The 22,441-nt window shown below is 37.9% G+C and overlaps 1 protein-coding gene across 6 annotated transcripts in view; it reads left to right on the forward strand.

Moving 5' to 3' along the window:
• The window catches only part of EGLN1 (egl-9 family hypoxia inducible factor 1), a 60,123-nt gene extending 38,426 nt beyond the window's left edge, over positions 1 to 21,697 (forward strand). For 2 of the 6 annotated variants that reach the window (XM_063596562.1, XM_014343469.5), the window contains 4 exons: positions 11,369 to 11,488; positions 14,728 to 14,864; positions 17,822 to 17,889; positions 18,982 to 21,697. In XM_063596562.1, the coding sequence (XP_063452632.1) occupies positions 11,369 to 11,488; positions 14,728 to 14,864; positions 17,822 to 17,889; positions 18,982 to 19,046 (390 nt within the window). In that variant the 3' untranslated portion in view covers positions 19,047 to 21,697. Of the gene's footprint in view, positions 1 to 11,368; positions 11,489 to 14,727; positions 14,865 to 17,821; positions 17,895 to 18,981 lie in introns of those variants that run through there. The other 4 variants (XM_063596565.1, XM_055102580.3, XM_063596568.1 and 1 more) reach the window with 2 other exon arrangements.
• Positions 21,698 to 22,441: the final 744 nt, after the last annotated feature.

A 22,441-nucleotide genomic window follows, 5' to 3' on the forward strand; every position in this document is an offset into this window, starting at 1 on the left:
CTTACCTGGCTAATTCATACTCTTTCAAAACTCATTTTTCAGATAGTCCTTCCTGATCCCAACCTTCTCCCCAGTGAAGTAGTCAGCGCATGGACTGGTCATTTTAATTGTCATCTGTGTTGGAATGATCAGTTTTCCTCTCTGTTCTACTCACACTTCCTAGCACTATGCCTTACACATACCCTAACTGAACATGTTCAAAACTGAACTCCTGATCTCTCCCATTGTCCAGACTCAGTCTGCACCATATGCTGTCTTCATCTGTTTATGGTAATTACATTTTCCCTATTGCTTAAACCAAAACCTTAGAGTCATCTTCTTTTATATCTCATACCAATCTTTCTGGACATCTTGCTTTATTCTGCCTTTAAGATAGTATGAGTATCCCAGCACTTCTTACCACCTCCATTGCTACCACTGTGGTCCAAGTGATCGTTGTACCACACCTGATTTATGCGGTAGCCTTTTAACTACTCTTCTGCCTTCCACTCTTGCCAGCCTTCAGTCTATTTTGCACATCAGGACTTGGCAGACTTTTTATGTCAAGGGCCAGATGGTAAAAAATTTAGGTTTTGTGGCCTGCACGGTCTCTGTCATAGCTGCTAGACCGGAGTTGGGGCACAAAAGCAGCCATAGAGAATATGTAATTGAATGAATGTGGTTGCATTCCAATACAGCTTTACTTATAAAAACAGGCAGTGGGCCGTGGTCTGCCAGCCCCTGCTCTACATGGCAACCAGACTACCCAGTGCCTTCCGGTGACTTAATCTTTATAGTGTTCTCTAAAACCCTCCATGATGTGCGTCCCCAACCCCTTACCTGTCTACTTCATCTTACGCTGTTGTCTGCTTTCCTCCCTCCTCTCCAGTCACACTGACCCTCTTTTTCCTCAGATATGCCAGGCCCATTGCCACCTGATTCTTTGCACCAGTTATTCCTTCTGCCTGGAACATTCATTTCTTCTTAAATGTCAACTTCTCAGTCAGGCCTACCTGACCAACCACCCTATAAATAATTACATTCTAGCATTATATTCCCCATTGCGTGTTTTTTTTTTCTTCGTAATGCTTGTCTTCTGCCATTTCTTATATTATGCTATATATTGACTTAATTTTTTCTCTTTCTTTTCCTGCTAGAATAAATGTTCCCTGAAGGCAGTAACTTTGTATCTTTTCTATTAAGTATTGTATCCCCAAGATCTAGAACAGTGCCTGACGTATAGTAGGTGCTCAGAAAATATTTGTTGAATGAACACATAGTGTATATTTTTAGGGTTTAATTTTTTTTAAATGAGTTCTTTCTCTCTTGCCAGCACCACATCCTTTCTGTTTCACACTCTTACTGTTGCTCTAAGCTGCCCTGTCCTCTCCATTCTCACTCCCCTTTATTCTGGCTCTCATCTATCAGCAGTGTGTCCATAACCTTTTATTTCATGTCATCTGGGCCATCCTCTACAAGTAGATTGAGTGATGTTTGTAAAATGGAAAAATGATTTTATTATTCAAAACTCTTTATTTTTGATTTTGTGCCAATTACAATGAAGTGCTTGTTTAAAGTACAGGATCTCTTATGAAGGAATAATTGTCAAGAAAAAAAAGTACGGGATCTCAGGCCTCATGCCATACCTGATAAGTCATAATTTCAAGCAGAGGGCATAAGAATCATCATAATTTAGAAAGTAACCCAAGTGATTCTTACTGAACACAGTTGGCCAACACTGGCCTGTAAGGTAAAGTTCCCCAGTGAGTCAGTGAGAGCCTTTTTGAGCTGCCCCTGCCTGTCTGTCCTGCCCCATCCCTATTGCTCCACACTGCACTTCATCTTCCAACAGTTTTTCTATTTGCATTTCTCTCAAGGCACCATATTGATTCTGTTTTCGCAAATATTCTTTTCCCTGTACAGAACAGAATCTTCTACTCTGGAAAACTTCTATTTTTATCTTTCAAAATTCTGCACGTTTGTCACTTTCTCTATAAAGTCTTTTCTGATCCCCATTCCCGTGACAAAGTTAATTATGTCTTTGCTGTCTGGGTACTTTGTGTAAGTAAGACTCTGTTCTGGTGTTTATTACACTGTACTGTGTGCCTTTGCATAACTGTTTGCCTGTTGTGACCTGACCTGAGCCAGTAGTTGTTTACGGGTATTAGGTTTTTATTGAGAGGTACTGCTGTCCTTTGGAGGCTACAGTTAAATGAGTGTTACAAATCTCTTCCCCCAGAACCGAGCTTCTAAATGGCATGTTACTGTGAAAGCAAAACTCACACTGAGTTCTGCCACACATAAAAAAAATTTATTAGGAAGCACGCACAAAAATACTGTTTTATTAGGTGGATAAAATTCCTACTCTCTATGCTTTTAGAACATCTGACAAGCACCTTTTTTTTTTTTTTTTTTTTTTTTTTTTTGAGACAGAGTTTCGCTCTGTTGCCCAGGCTGGAATGCAGTGGTGCGATGTCGGCTCACTGCACCCTCCGCCTCCCAGGTTCAAGCGATTCTCCTGCCTCAGCCTCCTGAGTAGCTGGGATTACAGGCGTGTGCTACCCCACCTGGGTGATTTTTGTATTTTTAGTAAAGATGGGGTTTCACCATGTTGGCCAGGCTGGTCTCAAACTTCTGACCTCAGATGATCCACCTGCCTCGGCCTCCCAAGGTGCTGGGATTACAGGCATGAGCCACCATGCCCAGCCTGCCAAGCACCTTTTATGGAAGGTTTATTTAAGGCAAAAATGCTAGTGTGCTTTTAGGATTCAGCTGAACCTAATTGGAATCAAATAACATAATTCCTTTATGGGGAACTAACAGAACCAGCAGGAGTCATAAGGCTCAGGGTACAGTCCCTAATAGTAGGCCACATTAGATTAACTAGATTCATGTATATGTTCATGTAAGAGCAGTGGTCCCTATACAGTGTGTAGCCATAACACCTTTCTTGAGTACCATTCTTCTCTAATACTGTCGTAATTTCTAATACCCACTATGTTAATTACTAAATTCTCTGGCTTTGAGGTGAGATAAGGCTTCTTGAGTTGTCTCACTGGAGTAGGGTTTTTGATTACAAGCTTTCCTCATTTACTGATGATTATTTATATCCAGTCTTGGGCTTGCATGTTAACTAAGTGCTCCAGGATGAATGTCAGGAACCTCTCACTCATGTCCTCTAGTCCATTAAAACAAATAATAATTACACTGTTTGTGCCAAAATAACTTAAGGAATTTAAATCGTAACTCTTCTAGACCCTGGAATTGAAACAGATGTTTTACTTTTAATCTCTGTATCCTCATGCCTAGTGAAGTACCTGCTCAGTGAGCCTCAAGAAGTGCCAGAATGTATGTTTGTAATGTCAAGCAGCTAAGTGTTTTGTTCTGTTTGTATTTTTGTTTTTAATGCCGAATTGCAGACTCTCCCAAGGAATTATATTAATAATATAGCAAGTTTGCCATAGCTGTCAGAATATCTGTCTTAACAGTGATACTTCCTTGCATGGGCTAGAATGAGGTTGTATAATTCCCTGGGTGGGGATCAAGCTGAGACCTGCTCAGGATCCCCAGTCTCCTTGTGGAGAGAGGTTGCTCTGTCTTCCTCATGAAGTTTGCAGTGGGAGTGGTGTGTGTGATATAAATACAGAGCCCTGCTTGGGAATCTAAGAAAGAGTTGTGTGGTGCTGGTAAGATTATAGCTGAGGTTAACAAATTGTAGATCTCTGTTCTGACAGCAGAGCTAGACAGCTCAAAATATAATGTGTTTCACCAGATGAATTTATTTGTAAAGTATAACTTTATCAGTTCTTCACTAAAAGGGAAATGAAAGCTCAGAGAGTACTAAGGCATCATGACATATCTCTAGATTATACTGTCGGGAGCATCATACTTAAGTTGATTTTTAAGTGTATATTTAAGTTTTTTAAATCATGGGCTAGAATTAGAGCCTAATAAGGAAAGTAGTTTGGTGTTAGATTATTAAACAATTCATAATTCTTGGGCCACTTGGAGAGTGATTTGGATCAATGCTATTTCTTCAATAATCTTTCATTGTTTTTCTGTATTTTTCATATTTCTATGAACATGGGAAGAATCTTGGATTTTTAAAAACTTTACATTGATAATTAATATTATTATATTCTGCCTTCCTGTACCGATAATAAAAACTTTGTACTAACATACTCTTCCACACAAGCAGAGTAAAAAGGTTGAAATTGTTGTTGTGTCATATGACAGCGGTTAACAACCAAAGAGCTCTTAAAAATCAGTAGGGGGCCAGGTGTGGTGGCTCACACCTGTAATCCCAGTACTTTGTGAGGCCAGAGTGGGAGGATCACTTGAGACCAGAAGTTCAAGACCAGCCTGAACAACGTAGTGAGAGCCCATCTCTAGAAAACATTAAAAAATTAGCCAGGTGTGGTAGTGTGTACCTGTACTCCCAGCTACTTGGGAGGATTGCTTGATCCCAGGTGTTCAAAGTTGCAGTGAACCCTGATCACGCCACTGCACTCCAGCCTGGGTGACAGAGTGAGACCCTGTCTCTAAAATAATAATAATAACTCAGTAGGGAAAAGATTAACCCAGTAGAAAAGTGGATAAAGGATATGAGCAAGCAGTTGAAGAATTAAATGGCCAATAAAAATATGAAAGATGCTGACTTAAAAATATAAGATGTAATTAAAACATTAGTAAGATAAATGTTACCTATCAAATTGAGCTGTTTTCAAAGATTAAAACTTACTATGCTGGGTTGGCAAATGGTTAAAAAGATGTGTGCACTCATACAAAGCCAGTAGGAATATAAGCTCATGCAATAATTCTGGAGAACATTTCAGCAATCAGAAAGCTTTAAGACCTAATAATTTCACTTATAGTAATTTAATTTTAGGAAAATATCAAGGATTTACAAAGATTAAGCTCCAAAACTATTGTTGATCACAATATTATTATAATAGCATTTTTCTAATTTTTAAGGAAACAATCTATATGCCCTTATATGTCTTCTTAAAATATATATATATACTTATCATTTACACTTAGAAATGAATTAGTCAAAAAATTAGTCAGAAATCATTTATAATAAGTCAGCTTTTGACCACTGAGTTGTTTACTGTGATCAAGAAAGCAGCAAGGCTTAAGGAGTTCTTATTCTTTTTTTTTTTTTTTTTTTTTTTTTTGAGACGGAGTCTCGCTCTGTCGCCCAGGCTTGAGTGCAGTGGCGCGATCTCCGCTCACTGCAAGCTCCGCCTCCCGGGTTCACGCCATTCAAGGAGTTCTTATTCTAAATGACTTTATTTCATGACAATCTGTTCTCTGTTCTCTTCTCTCTGTACTCCCTTGGCAATCTGTGGCAGGCACACGGCTTCAGCTATCCCATGCGAAGATGGCTCCTAAATTTACATTTCCAGTCATGACTTTTTTTTGGAGTTCCACACTCAAGTTTCCAACTGCCCTTTGAACATCCCCACCTGGATGGCCTTCCAGCGTGACCTGTTTTCTTCTGTATTTGAACTAGATTTTTGTAGACCCCCAAGGTAGTGATAGTGATGTGTATGTGTGCTTTGGAAGTGGGCAGGGAAGAGACTTAAAAAGATTTAACTGTAGAACTGAAAAATACCATGTGCAGTACAGCAGGTTCTTGAATAACATTATTCTGTTCAGTGTCGTTTTGTTATAATGTTGATGAGGGATAAAGAATCAATTCCTGGCCGAGGCCAATGTCTGTGTGGAGCATGCAAGTTCTCCCCATGTCTGCGAGAGTTTTCTTCAGGTGCTCCAGTTTCCTCCCACATCGCAATGTGTGCATCTTTGGGATGTGGACTGACGTATCTGTTATCTTAGTGTGAGTGAATATGGGTGTGTGTGAGTGCACCTTGCAGTAGAATGGCGTCCTGCCCAAGGCTGGCTCCCATCTCGTGCTTTGAGCTCCCAGGATAGGCCCCAGCCACCTGCAACCCTAAAACTGGACTAATGGCATAAATAATTACCTTGTTTTTATTAATTTTTCTTAAATGTGTATATAGCTCACATTTATTTCAAGGTTTACCATTAGAAGTGTTTTGGTCTTTATTTAGAAGTTTGGCAATGTTTTGTGACCACAAATATGCTGTAGAAACTTAAGTTGGTTTCATTATACATTGTTTCACATAAAGTTTCCAAGAACCTATCGAGGCTGTTAGTGAGGACTTACTGTACATCTTGACATGGGAGAATTGGGCATTAGGCATGAGCATGTGCCACTGCAGCAGGTGGTGGGCCGCTTAGGAGTCTGGATTACCAATTTCATCTGAATTCTTGGGCGGACTATATACATGCCTTACTGGAGCAAGGAATTGAAGAAGAATACAGAAGGAAGTTGTTTTTCTCTGCCTCAGTTCATATCCTGCCTCTGCCATTTAGAGTCTCTGACCTTTGGCAATTTTTTTCTTTTCACTCTAGTTTAGTTTTCTGGTCTCTAAAATGGGGGGAGAAATTGTGCCTACCTAAGGTTTGCTGTAAAGAATGACCGAGGTAATCCATGCCTGGCCTATAAATGATTAGTAAATGTTAGCTGTCAGCCTCTACAAAAGGCATAGTGCTATGTCAAAGCATAGTGCTTTGATAATATAGTTTAATAAGATAAATTTTCAGATAGTAAACCTTATCTCTTCATTCAGGGTAAAAATAATAGTTCTATAACCCATCAAAGTTTAGTTCTCTAAGCTTTGTATCCCTGTTTTAAAATAATTCAGCTCAAAAAAGAAAAATAAGTTTCCTGGTTCAGCTTCATATTGAAGCCTTCTAATGCTAGAAATAAATGTCTCTAGATTCCTCAGAGGCATTGCGGACCTCTTCCTTCCTTTTATTCTCAGAACGAAAAACAAATTTATGCTGTTTCCTATCTTAAGAACATTCTCAATCAGCCAGGCACGGTGTCTCACGCCTGTAGTCGTAGCACTTTGGGAGGCCGAGGCAGGCAGATTGCTTGAGCCCAGGAGGGGAAGACCAGCGTGGGCAACATCGTGAGACCTTGTCTCTGAAAACATAAAAAAGAACATCCTTAATCATATATATTTTCATATCAGAAAAGAAAAAAATAGTATTGTTTTGTTTTGTTTATGTATAAATAGGTTTTTCTCGATGGGAAATTGAAACATTTAAAGTTGGTGTCTCTATAAGGTGGCAAATTAGGAATTTACCTCAGAATTATATAGTGGTGGATTGCATTGTTTCTTTTTCAGGCTTTCTGGTTTATAGGGTTATGTTGGTGTTTTTCGTGTTATCCTTTTTACAATTATAATCATGAACTGCTGCCTTTCCTGGGGCTGGTATTGGCAAGTTAATTGGGTTGGCAGATCCATGCAGGCCCTGTGGAGCACTCATCCCCTCTCCCTTCTTCCTTTCTCCTCATTTTTCAGTATTCCTGTCACCAGAGCAGAGCACAAGGGACCTAGGGAATGCCAGATAAGACTAAAGTGGTAATGGCCACTTTTAAATAATACATTTAGGTGGTGATAATTGAGCTATACTGGGAATTGTAGAACTTAACACAATTACATTAAATTTATTAAAACTTTTCTTCAAAACGTGAGATTTAAAACTTTTCTTTACTCTGCCTTTTATTTTTTCAAAGAATCCTCACTTGGAATTCAAATACTGTATAGGAAACAGCTAAGCACTGCCTCTAGTTTAAGGTTGGGGTTAAAACCTGCTTGTTTGGCCTCTTCTCATATCACTTCATTCCCAATTAGTCCCCTACCCCTAGATACCTCCCTAGGGCTCCAGGGCTCTAAGGAAAGAGTTTAGAAGTGAATAATACAAACAGATCCCCTGTTGGGGGATAATCCTGGTGCCCTCAGTTTTGTTCTATTCTGGGATGTCTGGCTCATTTTGACAGTTATCGATAAACTCCTCTCCTACCCGATGCTTGTAATTAAAACTGCTCTTTCACCTAGTGTTTCCATTTTCATGTACAGTGACTCCATTCATTTACTTACCTAGGCTGAAAACCCCGTAGTCATTCTTGACTCTTCTTACTCTCCACCCATTAGCAAATCATGTTGGTTTTCTGCCTTCAGAATACACCCCACTTTGCTACTCTGGGCTCAGCCTCTTTGGTTTCTTGCCCGGAAACTTTAATAGCTAACTTAGTCTTCTCTTTTCACTCTTTGCTTGCTGCAGTCTAGTACAGTGGTTAATTCCATGGGTTCTGGAACCAGATTCCCTGTCATGTGACTTTGCGAATACTAATCAGCCTTTCTAAACCTCAGTTTAGAGGAATGAGGATGAGAACAGTGATACTGTTTACCTCACATGGTTGTGTCAGACAACTTGTTACGCACAAATTACTTAGATAGGACATGGCAAACAGTAAATGTCCCATAAATGTTAGGTGGTAAGAGATATTGAGGTTGTTGTGGTTGTTTTTATTCATACAGACTTGAAACTGATATTCTCAAAACATTGGTCAGATACATTCTCTGTTGACTTCCTGTCCCTTCTTAGCACAATATCCAAAGGCCTTCCTGTGGCTTACCAAGCCCTGCAGCTCTAGGTTACCTGGTTCCTCTCTGATCACATTGGCCCGTGCTCGCTGTGTTCCAGCCACACTGGCCTGCTGCTCTTTCCTGCCTTGTTCAGCCTTTGAGCACTCATTTTCCCTCTGCCACGTTGCTCTCTCTTCAGAGATTTGCCCAACTTGCCGCTCCCTTCATTTAAGTCTAAACCCAAATGTCAACCACTGTTCAAGAATATCATGTCATCTTTCTCTATATACCTAATTTTTTTCATATCTTAAGAAAATACAACTTTTCACTACCTAACATTACATTATATATCTGTTTATTGGCTAATTATGCTGTTAGACCAGATTTCATAGTACAATAGTCCCCTCTTATCTGAGGGCAATACCTTCCGAGACCAAAGCGGATGCCTGAAACTGTGGATAGTACCAAATCCTAATATACTATATTTTTTCCTGTACATACATACGTATAATAAAGCTTAATTTATAAAGTAAGAGATTAACAACAACAGTAAAATAGGACAATTATAACAGTATGCCAGCATCGCTACTCTTGCACTTTGGGGCTGTTATTAAATAAAATAAGGTTTCCTTGAACACAAGTACCACGACGATTGCTCTGATGACCTAGAAGGCTACTAAATGACTAATGGGTGGATAGCATCTACAGTGTGGATATGCTGGACAAAGGGATGATTCATCCCAGGCAAAACGGGGCAGGACTGCAAGGTATTTCAGTGCACTACTCAGAATGGTGTGCACTTTATAAACTGTTTATTTCTGGAATTTTCTATTAAATTTTTTGGACTAAGTTGACCAAAGGTAACTGAAATCACAGAAAGCAAAACTTCCTATAAGGAGGGACTATGTAAATGAGTGCAAGGGACCTTTTCTCTTTGGTTCATCATTTTAGCCCCAGTGCCTTCCGTGTACACAGTAGATGTTCGAGAGGTATTTGTTAAATGGATATATGGGATGCGATGGGGTGAGTGACTGACAAATATTTTCCCCTTCCTTCTTTACACAAGAGATGCTGAAGTTACCAGATAGTTGGAAAGGCCCAAATTAACTTTTTTGAGATGTAGAGTTCAGGTTTCCCCCTTCTTTCCCATGAATAACAATATATTGTGTAATTCATCATAATTACCTCAGTTAACCACAAATGGAGTAATTGCGTTGTTAAATTAGTACCCTCTTACAGTTACTATTCAAGGTAAACTTCTTTGCTGGGTAGCTGGTGACAAGAAAATCATTTGGGCTCATCATTTATTGAGCACTTAAACCCACTAAGCCCATGCCACACTCCTGGTTGTTACCAACCTCCAGTGCTGAAAGAAGGAACTTGTTAAGTCTGTCTGGAGTCAGGAAAAACAGAGACGTGTATAATGTTCTCCAAAAATTCTGCTGCTTATAAAGAGCAGTAAATTAGTGTCTAGGGAAACAGGATTTTTAAATAAGGATTTAGGTTTAAGATGCCTCTTAGTTTCTTAGGGATAGGAAGTGAGTTTTAAAAATTAGCATTTTTCTTTAATATGATAGTAGAACAATTCAGTTACTGTTTGATAACTTTATACTAATTCATTGACTTTATTATATGAAGAAATAAAGGACTTCAAGAATAGCTCATAACAAACTGGGTGGCGTGGTGGCTCAAGCCTGTAATTCCAGCACTTTGGGAGGCTGAGGCAGGAGGATCACTTGAGGTCAGGAGTTTAAGACCAGCTTGGCCAACATGGTGAAACCCCGTATCTACTAAAAATACAAAAATTAGCCGGGCATGGCAGCATGCACCTGTAATCCCAGCTACTCGGGAGGCCGAGGCAGGAGAATCGCTTGAACCTGGAAGGTGGAGGCAGTGAGCTGAGATCGTGCCACTGCACTCCAGCCTGGGCAACAGAGCAAGACTCCGTAAAAAAACAAACAAAAACAAGAATAGCTCATAACCTTGAACGTCTTTGTTTGTTTTCTTCATAATTCCTGAGAATTTTTTAAAAAATAACATTACCAATTTCAGTTAATTATCATGTACACCTAGAATATGGAAGTTATTTTGTGCTTTTTATTTTGGGCCTCTTTTCTACCTTTAAGCTTAACATCCAACAGTCTTCTGAACCATATCTTGTTATAATCTGAGCAAATAATTTTCTTTTTGATTGAAAGAGGGTAAACATAAGCTAATTTGTTTAGTCCTTTTTTTAAAAAAAAATCACTGACACTAAATGAGTTAATGTTTGGAGTTTAGTTGACCTCCTAAATTATCCCTATTACAACATAGTAAGACACCATATCTACAAAAAAACAAAAATTAACCAGCCTAGTGACATGTGCTTATAGTCCTAGCTACTTAGGAGGCTGAGGTGGGAGAATCACCTGAGCCCAGGAGGTTGAGGCCGCAGTGAGCCATGATTGCATCACTGCACTCCAACCTGAGCAACAGAGCCAGACCCTGTCTCAAAAAAAAAAAAAATTGGTACCATTCAGAGACAGTGTCAGATGGGGTGTTGACTGGGTTGGTTCACCTATCAGATGGTAAAGTAGGTGTTCTGAGGTGAGCTCAAGGAAGAGAGAAATCTCCCATGGAGCAGGACAAAAACGTACTTGATCTTGATTATCTGTATTTATAAAGATTGTCAAAGTAGGACCAAGAAATTTTTCTGATCTTTGGAGTTATCACTGTGAAGCAGAATTCACCAGTCCTTGTTCATCAGCCTATCTTGTGTTCCCTATAAATGTTAATGTAGAATAGCCTTATCTTATCTACAAAATATTATTTTTATTAGAATCTAAGTGTAAATCAGTAGCCAAAAATCAGAGATCTGATTTATTAGCTGTTCTCTCTTTTTATTTATACATGGACTTTAATAATCATTATTATCATTATTACAGGCCATGGTTGCTTGTTATCCGGGCAATGGAACGGGTTATGTACGTCATGTTGATAATCCAAATGGAGATGGAAGATGTGTGACATGTATATATTATCTTAATAAAGACTGGGATGCCAAGGTATGCAACTTAATTGAGCATTTATTTTTTTCTTACAGGTGTCTTTTTCTCAAAAGCATTAAGTTTCATACTTCTGATAAGACTGTCACAGACACAGTTAAAAATTTTCCTCTTAAATTTGTTTCAGTCTCAGGTATTAGGAGTGGATTTTGTAAAATGAAACAAATACTACTCTATGTTACCTGTAGTTAACAACGTAGTGTTGTGCACTTAAAAATTTAAGAGGGTAGACTCCATGTTCAGTGTTGTAAACACACACACACACACACACACGCACACACACGAGGTTAAGGGAAGGGAAACGGAACTTTGAGAGGTGATGGATATGTTTATTACCTTGGTTGTGGTGTGTCATGAGGGTGTGCGTATATATCCAAACTCATCAAATTGTAAATGTTAAAGATATGCATTTTTGTATATCAGTTATACCTCAAAACCATATAAAAAAGTACTGATATATCTTAAAAGGTGGATTCATTTATTTTCAGATGTTAGAGCATTTATCTAAAATCTAACTTTTTTAGAAAGGTGACCTTTATTAAAATATTTTCCTTTTAATAGTTTTTAGAAAAACATTTCTGAGAACAGTTGTTTTATAATGGCTTTTGGGGGAGATTATAGATAATTGTTAAGGATTACTTGCTATGTTATTCTTGGCATTTTTGTAAAAATATTATATGGCATTGAGTTGTTTAATTGAATATTGGAGGCAGGATTCAGTCTTTCCCTGATTATTAAACTGGAAGTTTATCAGTACTGACAAGCCCTGTAAAACCAATTAGAATGTACAATATATTTAACCTCTCTTGTTTTAAATATATATTTCCTTAATATTAGCCTGAGTCTCATTAAATTTAAATGATTTTTAAAAAATATGTCATATATTACTACACTAGAGACTGTACAGACTAATTTTTTGGTTGATTTTTTAAAATCTTAAGTATAACATTCAAATAGAAAAGTGGCTTGTATAGTTCAGTGGATTTTCACAAAGTGAACATACCTGTGTAGCCAGGGTGCCTTTTTTTGTTGTTTTTAAGTCAAATAACCTTTAAAAAACCTCTTTCTCTGCATCCCCTAAAACACACAAATGGAAACTGCCTGAGTCTTAAATGTGCAAAAACCTAATCCTGCCCTAAAAAGTGTTTTAAGTTTAGAATATGCTCACAGTGCTCCACTAATCTTTCTAAAACACACTGATTTAAAGAGTTTTCTCTGCCCTAGTCCGGGTTCAAAATGGAGCTGACCTTTCTGCTGAGTATATATTGAGGCATGTCAACAAGCATGGTTTTTCTGTTACAGCTTTCAAAGTTTGAAGTAGAGAAATAAATTTTGTAATTGAATTTGAGCCCAAGGCACAAAACAGATTGGTATAACTTTAGTTAAAATTTAAAAATTGACTTTTTTTCGGATTTTGTGAATAGCTAGAAAGCTAGAACTGTGTTTCATCAGCTTCTAACTTCTAGATTTTGTTAGGCTTTTTCTAGGCTGATCTTATAATTTCTATAATACTTAGTCAGGGTCATTAATGTGTAGGTTTTAAATTAGGACATAGGCAGAGAAACGTCCCTAGTGTTTTTGTGTGTAGAATAGAAATTTTCCATGCTAGATTGCACTGAATATGTAGTGTGTCAGTTGTTCTGGATGCTAGGGATATAGCAGAAATGGAATTAGCCCTGGCAGAGCTTAGGATCTATTGGAGGATACAGATCAGAAAGATTGACAGTTACAGATAGTTATGCAAAGTGTCAAGACAGATTGCTATGGAGCACACAGGAGGGCCACCTAATTCAGAGGAGGAAGAGTGGAAGTGTCAAGTAGCCATTTCACTTAAAACATTTTCAGCAGGTCACCTGTGGTACTCCCAATGACTTGAGTCAAAGGGAAGGGAGCAGGAAAAAAGGAAAGAAGACATGTTCTCAGTTTGGAGGTTCTTTAGATGTCTGCATAGTAGCCTGGGGAATCACTCTGAACAACACTGGAACCTGAGGAAGGTTGGCAAGGGTATCAAAGTAGCTAGAATTTAACTTACCTGACAGTGAGCCTGATAAACCTTTTCTTTAACTATAGATTCTAGGTTTAGGCTTAAACGCCATGTTGTCCTGACCAGGTGTTAGAGTTTCTTTAAATTTTAAGAGTCTACCTGCTTAGGAGTGTAGTTATTCAAGAGTAAGGAGCTACTTGGTTGGTTGGGTTTTGCCTATCCCCAGATCGTAAACCCCGCAAGGACAAAGTCTGTCTGCATTATTCCCTACTCTGCACCCAGAGCCCACCACAGTTCCCAGTGCGATTTGATGCCTAGTTGGTGTTTAGGTAAATAATAATCCTTTATGGATAGAATCAAGTTTCACAAGCAGGTAGTCATCTGTGCATCAGGCCCAGTCTGGAAAGGGAGAGCCACAGGTTCTAATGAACTATATGCTGATGGTGATGGTGATGACGACAATAATGATGGTCATAATAAATGATGACACTTTCTACTGATATACTGAATTATTTAAGAGGTATTTGTGACTATCCTATTGTTTATTGAATTTTAAAGTATGGTAAACTATTTGACATAATCTATTTCTAATAATAATTTTGTCAAAATTTCTTGAAATCTATTTGAAGGGTGGGTTAAGCAAATCATTAACATACGAAAATAAACATTTAGTAGTTTTAAAAGCTTTCAAGCATCATTTTAAGACTTTTAAATTCAGATAACATTCTTGTGTTTCATCAGATATTTATAAAAATCCCTAAAATGGCTGGGCACAGTGGCTCACACCTGTAATCCCAGCACTTTGGGAGGCCGAGGTGGGCAGATCACCTGAGGTCAGGAGTTCGAGTCCAGCCTGGCCAACATGGTGAAAACCCATCTCTACTAAAAATGCAAAAATTAGCCGGACATGGTGGCGCATGCCTGTAATCCCAGCTACTCGCGATGCTGAGACAGGAGAATTGCTTGAACCTAGGAGGCGGAGGTTGCAGTGAGCTGAGATTGTGCCACTGCACTCCAGCCTGGGTGACAGCGAGACTCCATCTCAATAAATAAATAAATATCCCTAAAATAAGAACTAAATTTGTCCTTGCATCAGTGCATATACTTGTAAAATTGCAGCTCATCTTCATACTTTATTGAGATGTATTTGTGAATAATCCAATTAAGACATTGAAATTGTCTCTTTTTTTCCCCCTAAATTTAATCTTGTAGCATTTTTGGTTACTCCTGCTTACATATTTGGCTCTTTTCCTAGGTAAGTGGAGGTATACTTCGAATTTTTCCAGAAGGCAAAGCCCAGTTTGCTGACATTGAACCCAAATTTGATAGACTGCTGTTTTTCTGGTCTGACCGTCGCAACCCTCATGAAGTACAACCAGCATATGCTACAAGGTAGTATTCCTTTTCAGAAAAAATTGGTTTAGAGTATGGTAGGACAGGAGGGAATCTGTAGAGTAAACGTGAAAGCTTTCTAATGAGTATTTTCCTGCCAGGTACTTTTCACAGTCATTTTAATTTGAATAATTGTATAAGATTTATGTTGCACAGTCATCTGAATTCAAATAATTATATAAGACTCATTAACAGTTAGTACTAAATGTGTCTTTCTTTGCACAGCCACTCTGAAGAAAGGGAAGCACAGGCCTTCCCATCTTTCTAGCACTCTCTCCGTGCTTTGTGCATCTCTTAACTACTATCTATGCTTTGATTTTTGTAAGAGTATTTTACTTGGGAGAGAGAAAGATCAAGAAGGAAAAGGGTTTTTTAAAAGGTGGTGAGGGACAACATAGGAAAATGGATACAGAGTGGAAAAATCAGAGGTAACCAGAGAGTAGAAGTGAAGAGAAAAACAGAAGAAAGAAAAGTAGAGAACAGGTTACCATGTGTGGGAGTTAATGTTAGAAAAATGATCCTGTTAGCTTTACAAATAATGAGCATCTGTTTCATTATACTTTTTCTACAAGGTATTTGCAACCTATTATGTTTAGTGCTTTATTTTAAATGCTTTTTTAAAAACCATTTATCCTGACTCAATTAAAATGCTCTGGCTGTGAAAACAAGATATTGTAGACATTATCGTGAAAGTAAATATTTGTAGAAAAATAGCACATTTAAAAAAAATACTTATTTTTTATTATGGAAAGGTCTTGGAACATTCTGATAGTGAGCTTCTGGCATTCATTTGCTGTATCTGGCTTAGGAGATGCTAGGGTGGCAAGAAGAGGCGCAGGCTTAGATGCGCTGGGTGGAGAGTTGGCTTTAGTAATGATGGTTGACTCTAACGACTTATCAGCTGTGCCTTTTTTCTTCCTGCCTTCTGAGGTGTGTTGCCTGCATCCTAATTCACGTAGTGAGTAGCAAGCTAAGCAGGTTGTAGCTGGAGATTGTAAGAAATCCTGAATGGAAACCAAAGAAAGACTGTCACATCACATGATGTGCCCTTTTCAATCCCATGTCTCTTCCCAGTGGCATCCCAGTGCTGTCTCTGCCCCCTGCTGCTTCTGTAAAGATTTTCTGACACAGTAACTGCCTCATAGACCTTCCTTTTTATGAAATCCTGAGTTTGGTTTGGTTATGTCCTTTTTAGATGAATAAATAACAGATATTTGGGAGTTTATAGTAAATAAATGCCAGATGGCATGGAGGCTAAGTGCTACAGGAGTTGAGGAACGAAGGTGGTGCTACATTGGAGAGACGGGCAAGTGCGCTTTGAAGGGAGAGGCTCAGCTGGCCTAGGTGAGGAGAGGCAAGGGGTGCAGTCGTGTTAGTAAAGTTCTGGGGGAAAAGGCGTAGTTGTTCAAGTTAAGGCATGGAAAATCATGCGACGAAAAGGATTCTTGAAGTAGAATCCTATTCTGATCTTATCTAGAATGGGTGATAAGGCTGGAAAGTTAGAATGACATAAGGTAAGTTGTTGATCCAGATATTAGAATTCTGATTGCTAAGTGACTAAAAGTTTAGGGCATGGGCAAAAGACACATAAAATTATGTATCTGAGCCCTTTTCCTATTTCCAAGGCCACCCAAAAGTAGAAGAAGCCACATGGTAAGAAAGGTAGTGGAACTCTGGAAAGAGCAGAGTCTGGTCTGGAAGTCAGGAGACCTCCTTAGACCTCAGCTCTGTGATTCACCAGTGGTGGGGTCTGTAAACCTCAGGCTCCCAGTTGTCCAAACTCCCAGACTCTTTACTTCAAAATATATTATGTGATTTTTCATTCTGTCATATTTACTGGCTGTATGTCTGATAAATGTTGCTTTTTCCCCTGTGTCCACTGGCCACAATCCACAATATATTTGAACTAATTGCTATATTCTGCCCAGGAACTGGTGATGTGTAGCATACTTTCACTTCCTATAGCGTTTATACATTTTCCCCATTATTTGTATCAGAAAGTATGTCTTTTGTAGTATTTAATAAACTAGAGATGCCTCACTTATTGGTGGAATGAAATATTCTAAGTAAGTCAGATTTTCAGAAAAATGAAGTTTAGACAAAGTTTAAACACAAAACACAGTATAATTGCTTTGATTAAAATCCTTAAAAATTCTTAGCATAATTTAACTGTCAAGGTTATAATTGTAAACATCCATCATTACTCTTTGCTATAATGTAGTGATGTCCCCAAAGACTGTTGAAACTGTTAGCCTGCAATGCCCTGAGTCCTTTTATCTGTTTCTCTTCTGTTCTTTTAGTACTTAATGCTATTGATAATGTGCTTTTTCTGTAACAGCCATTCTTTTACCCTTTTATTGTCCCTCTTTTTTTTTAGAGGGAGGCTCACTCTGTCACCTAGGCTGGAGTGCAGTGGCATGATCTCGGCTCACTGCAACCTCCGCCTCCCGGGTTCAAGCGATTCTCCTGCCTCTCGGCCTCCTGAGTAGCTAGGGCTACAGGCACATGCCACCATGCACGGCTAATTTTTTTTTTTTCTTTTTTTTAGTAGAGATGGGGTTTCACCCTATTGGCCAGGTTGGTCTCGAAGTCCTGACTTCATGATCCACCCACTTCGGCCTCCTGAAGTGCTGGGATTACAGGCGTGAGCCACCGTGCCCGGCCTATTGTCTCTTTCTGATCTGCAGTTCCCTTGCAAAAAATAAGTAGTTGAAATAAGTATTAAGAAAGTCACAAAAACTCATCAACTTCAGACATCAATTTTAGCCTCCCCTGGTTCTCAGCTGTATTCTTTAGCACCGAGGTTACTGTATAAATAAGCTGTTAAATTTATCCTTTGATATCGTTCCAGTTTAGGCATAATTTTGGCATTACAAGTTTTAATATACCATTGCAGCAAAATACCACTTTTTCCCCACAGTGTGATCATTCTTATCCTATTCTAAATTTTCTTTTAGGTACGCAATAACTGTTTGGTATTTTGATGCAGATGAGAGAGCACGAGCTAAAGTAAAATATCTAACAGGTAAACGTCATTTGGGGCCAGGATATATTGGTACAGAAATACCCTGCAATCAGGTGATGCTTTCAGGAAACTCAAGCATAGTCTTTGTTAACACCATGAATACTTACTTTTTGTTTTTTATCAGATTTCTTATTTGCCTTATTTTTTAAGAAGACATAAGTCATCTTCACTGTTATCTTTAACCAAAAAAATTGTCAAAGGATGCGGAAAATTTGAGGCAAAGAAGTCTGAGTAAATTATTCACATACAAACTGAGTTTTCTGTGATTATCCTTTTCAGTCAAAGGCCACTTAACTCTAGGTAACGGCCATATGGTTTCCTCTCATTCACTCCTTAAATTAATACCCTTTCCTTTTCAAATGGACGTGCTCTAAACAGTACTCTAGGTCTTCCATGTTAAATGTAGACATGAAGAAAATTAATACAAAGAATTATGAATTCAAATGCCAAAATCAGTAAATGACACAGACATGTAGATTCCATATCTGCTAATGGTGTACATAGGTCAGCACTCTTGTACTGAACCTGAAGATCCTTCAATTATGCCAGTTCCCCTTCTCTTCCACTTATGGACTGCCTCTCCAAGAGCAGGGGGTCTGTTTCCCATCTGATGGACCACTTACCTTCTTTTCTTTAACTCTACTTTCTATCTCCAAAAATCCACTGAGTATTCACATTACTGATTAGCTGTGTTTTCCAGAGCCATTGCTAATCGCACGTCGACCTTACATAAAAATGGAATATTCATGCATTTTCTATGTATTTTTAAAGCCATTATTTGTGGCACAAGCTCAGTGTGCTTTCAGAGACACTGAACACTCTGTTGAAGAAATTCAAATGGCTTTTAAAATAAAAAGACAAAATCATTATCTCTGTGTAGAGGATGGTTTTATCCTTGAAGGTTTACTATTTGAAACCTCATCACAATAGAATGCTGAGGGAAGTTTTTGGAAGTACAAGTGTGATAGTTCTCAGATGATGTTTGCAAAGTTGAAATATTGTCCATACTCTTAGGAATTCAGTGGAATGCAGTAGCAGAAGCACTCTGGTGCTTAGTGAATGAATGAAAATTTTTTTTTTTTTACCTTGCAGGTGAAAAAGGTGTGAGGGTTGAACTCAATAAACCTTCAGATTCGGTCAGTAAAGACGTCTTCTAGAGCCTTTGATCCAGCAATACCCCACTTCACCTACAATATTGTTAACTATTTGTTAACTTGTGAATACGAATAAATGGGATAAAGAAAAATAGACAACCAGTTCGCATTTTAATAAGGAAACAGAAACAACTTTTTGTGTTGCATCAAACAGAAGATTTTGACTGCTGTGACTTTGTACTGCATGATCAACTTCAAATCTGTGATTGCTTACAGGAGGAAGATAAGCTACTAATTGAAAATGGTTTTTACATCTGGATATGAAATAAGTGCCCTGTGTAGAATTTTTTTCATCCTTATATTTTGCCAGATCTGTTATCTAGCTGAGTTCATTTCATCTCTCCCTTTTTTATATCAAGTTTGAATTTGGGGTAATTTTTCTATATTAGGTACAATTTATCTAAACTGAATTGAGAAAAAATTACAGTATTATTCCTCAAAATAACATCAATCTATTTTTGTAAACCTGTTCATACTATTAAATTTTGCCCTAAAAGACCTCTTAATAATGATTGTTGCCAGTGACTGATGATTAATTTTATTTTACTTAAAATAAGAAAAGGAGCACTTTAATTACAACTGAAAAATCAGATTGTTTTGTAGTCCTTCCTTACACTAATTTGAACTGTTAAAGATTGCTGCTTTTTTTTTGACATTGTCAATAACGAAACCTAATTGTAAAACAGTCACCATTTACTACCAATAACTTTTAGTTAAGGTTTTACAAGGAAAAAGACACAAGAAGAGTTTAAATTTTTTTGTTTTGTTTTGTTTTTTTGAGACAGTCTTGCTCTGTTACCCAGGCTGGAGGGGAGTGGTGCATTCTTGGATCACTGCAACCTCCGCCTCCCAGGTTCAAGCAATCCTCCCACCTCAGCCTCCCAACTAGCTGGGACTACAGGCACACACCACCATGCCTGACTAATTTTTGTATGTTTAGTAGAGACGGGGTTTTGCCATGTTGCCTAGGCTGGGGTTTAAGTTAAATTTTTTAAAAAACTAAAGTGACTGGCACTAAGTGAACTTGAGATTATCCTCAGCTTCAAGTTCCTAAGGGCTTTCTTAAGCTTTCAGGTATATGTATCCTCTAGATGTAGACAATAATGTCCCATTTCTAAGTCTTTTCCTTTTGCTTCTCCTTAAATTGATTGTACTTCCAAATTTGCTGTTATGTTTTTTTCCTAATACTGTGATCTATCTGATCTGCAGACAAGAACCTTGTCTCTGTTGAAGAGCATCAAGGGGAGATTATGTACACATTGAAACTGAAGTGTGGTGTTACTGACTGAATGTGCAGTAACTCCTCAGATATCTGTTAAGGCATTTCCCAGATGTGATGCCAGCCTTCTTACCTGTACTGAAAGATGCTTAGCTTAGAAAAAACAAAACAGATGCAAAATCAGATAATTTTATTTTGTTTCATGGGTTTTCTTACTTACTTTTTAAACAAGGAAGGAATATTAGAAAATCACACAAGGCCTCACATACATGTTATTTAAAGAATGAATTGGGACGGATGTCTTAGACTTCACTTTCCTAGGCTTTTTAGCAAAACCTAAAGGGTGGTATCCATATTTTGCATGAATTATGGGTGTAAGACCTTGCCCACTTAGGTTTTCTATCTCTGTCCTTGATCTTCTTTGCCAAAATGTGAGTATACAGAAATTTTCTGTATATTTCAACTTAAGACATTTTTAGCATCTGTATAGTTTGTATTCAATTTGAGACCTTTTCTATGGGAAGCTCAGTAATTTTTATTAAAAGATTGCCATTGCTATTCATGTAAAACATGGAAAAAAAAATTGTGTAGTGAAGCCAACAGTGGACTTAGGATGGGACTGAATGTTCAGTATAGTGATCTCACTTAGGAGAATTTGCAGGAGAAAGTGATAGTTGATTGTTTTTTCCTCGCCCATATTCAGTTTTGTTCTACTTCCTCCCCTTCCTTCCAGATGATAACATCACATCTCTACAGTAAGTGCCTCTGCCAGCCCAACCCAGGAGCGCAAGTTGTCTTTGCCATCTGGTCTATAGTACAGTGCGCGGCGTTAGGCCACAACTCAAAAGGATTATCTTTTTTAGGGTTAGTAGAAATTGTTTTATGTTGATGGGAGGTTTGTTTGATTGTCAAAATGTACAGCCACAGCCTTTTAATTTGGGAGCCCCTGTTGTCATTCAAATGTGTACCTCTACAGTTGTAAAAAGTATTAGATTCTACTATCTGTGGGTTGTGCTTGCCAGACAGGTCTTAAATTGTATATTTTTTGGAAAAGTTTATATACTCTCTTAGGAATCATTGTGAAAAGATCAAGAAATCAGGATGGCCATTTATTTAATATCCATTCATTTCATGTTAGTGGGACTATTAACTTGTCACCAAGCAGGACTCTATTTCAAACGAAATTTAAAACTGTTTGTGGCCTATATGTGTTTAATCCTGGTTAAAGATAAAGCTTCATAATGCTGTTTTTATTCAACACATTAACCAGCTGTAAAACACAGACCTTTATCAAGAGTAGGCAAAGATTTTCAGGATTCATATACAGATAGACTATAAAGTCATGTAATTTGAAAAGCAGTGTTTCATTATGAAAGAGCTCTCAAGTTGCTTGTAAAGCTAATCTAATTAAAAAGATGTATAAATGTTGTTGAAACATTATGGTGGTTATTTCCAGCTGTCTTTTTTGTTTTTCAATCCTTTATCATACATTGGCTTTCCGAATGATCCCTTTCATCAGATAAAGCTTTTCTGGCTTAGTCTAGGACATTTGTTATAACTTTTTGTAAATGATAATGAAGGAAAGAGAACAGTAAACATAGGAGTTCAACAATTTTAGAAACATCCCTGGGGTCATTGGACTGTCTGTGGGATCCATGAAGTCTGTTTGGATTCTCAGCACTTGAATTCTTGCCCTTTTAATAGGATTTTTAAAATTATTTTAACATTCATAGCTGTTGACAGATCTGTATCACCCCTCTGCTGCAAAAGGAAGTGGGGTTAGGCATTTATCTCTAATTGTCATAGATGTATCATTGTGTATATGCAAGAAGGTTTAATTTGTGTGGTCATAACTAAAATATGAGAGCTCTTATTAAGGTGAGATCAAAATACCTGTTTATATATCTGTTATTTAAAGAAAAATTTTCCACAGTGTTTTGTTATTTTCCAGCGTTTCTTAGAACATTTGGGAATTACACTAAAATATAGCTGGGTGGATTGAAGTAAAGGGCAAATGAGTTTGAGATGAAGTTTGAGATGTGCTTTTTTATATACAAAAAGCACATCTTCCACCTTAAACAGTTGTATGAGACCTAAATGAAATACAGTGTGCAAAGTACCTTACAATGCATGGAACAAAGTAGGCCTTCAACGAGGATTATTCCCCTTTCTTTTAACA

This window comes from Pan paniscus, chromosome 1, assembly GCF_029289425.2.
Source record: "Pan paniscus chromosome 1, NHGRI_mPanPan1-v2.0_pri, whole genome shotgun sequence".
NCBI lineage: Eukaryota > Metazoa > Chordata > Mammalia > Primates > Hominidae > Pan > Pan paniscus.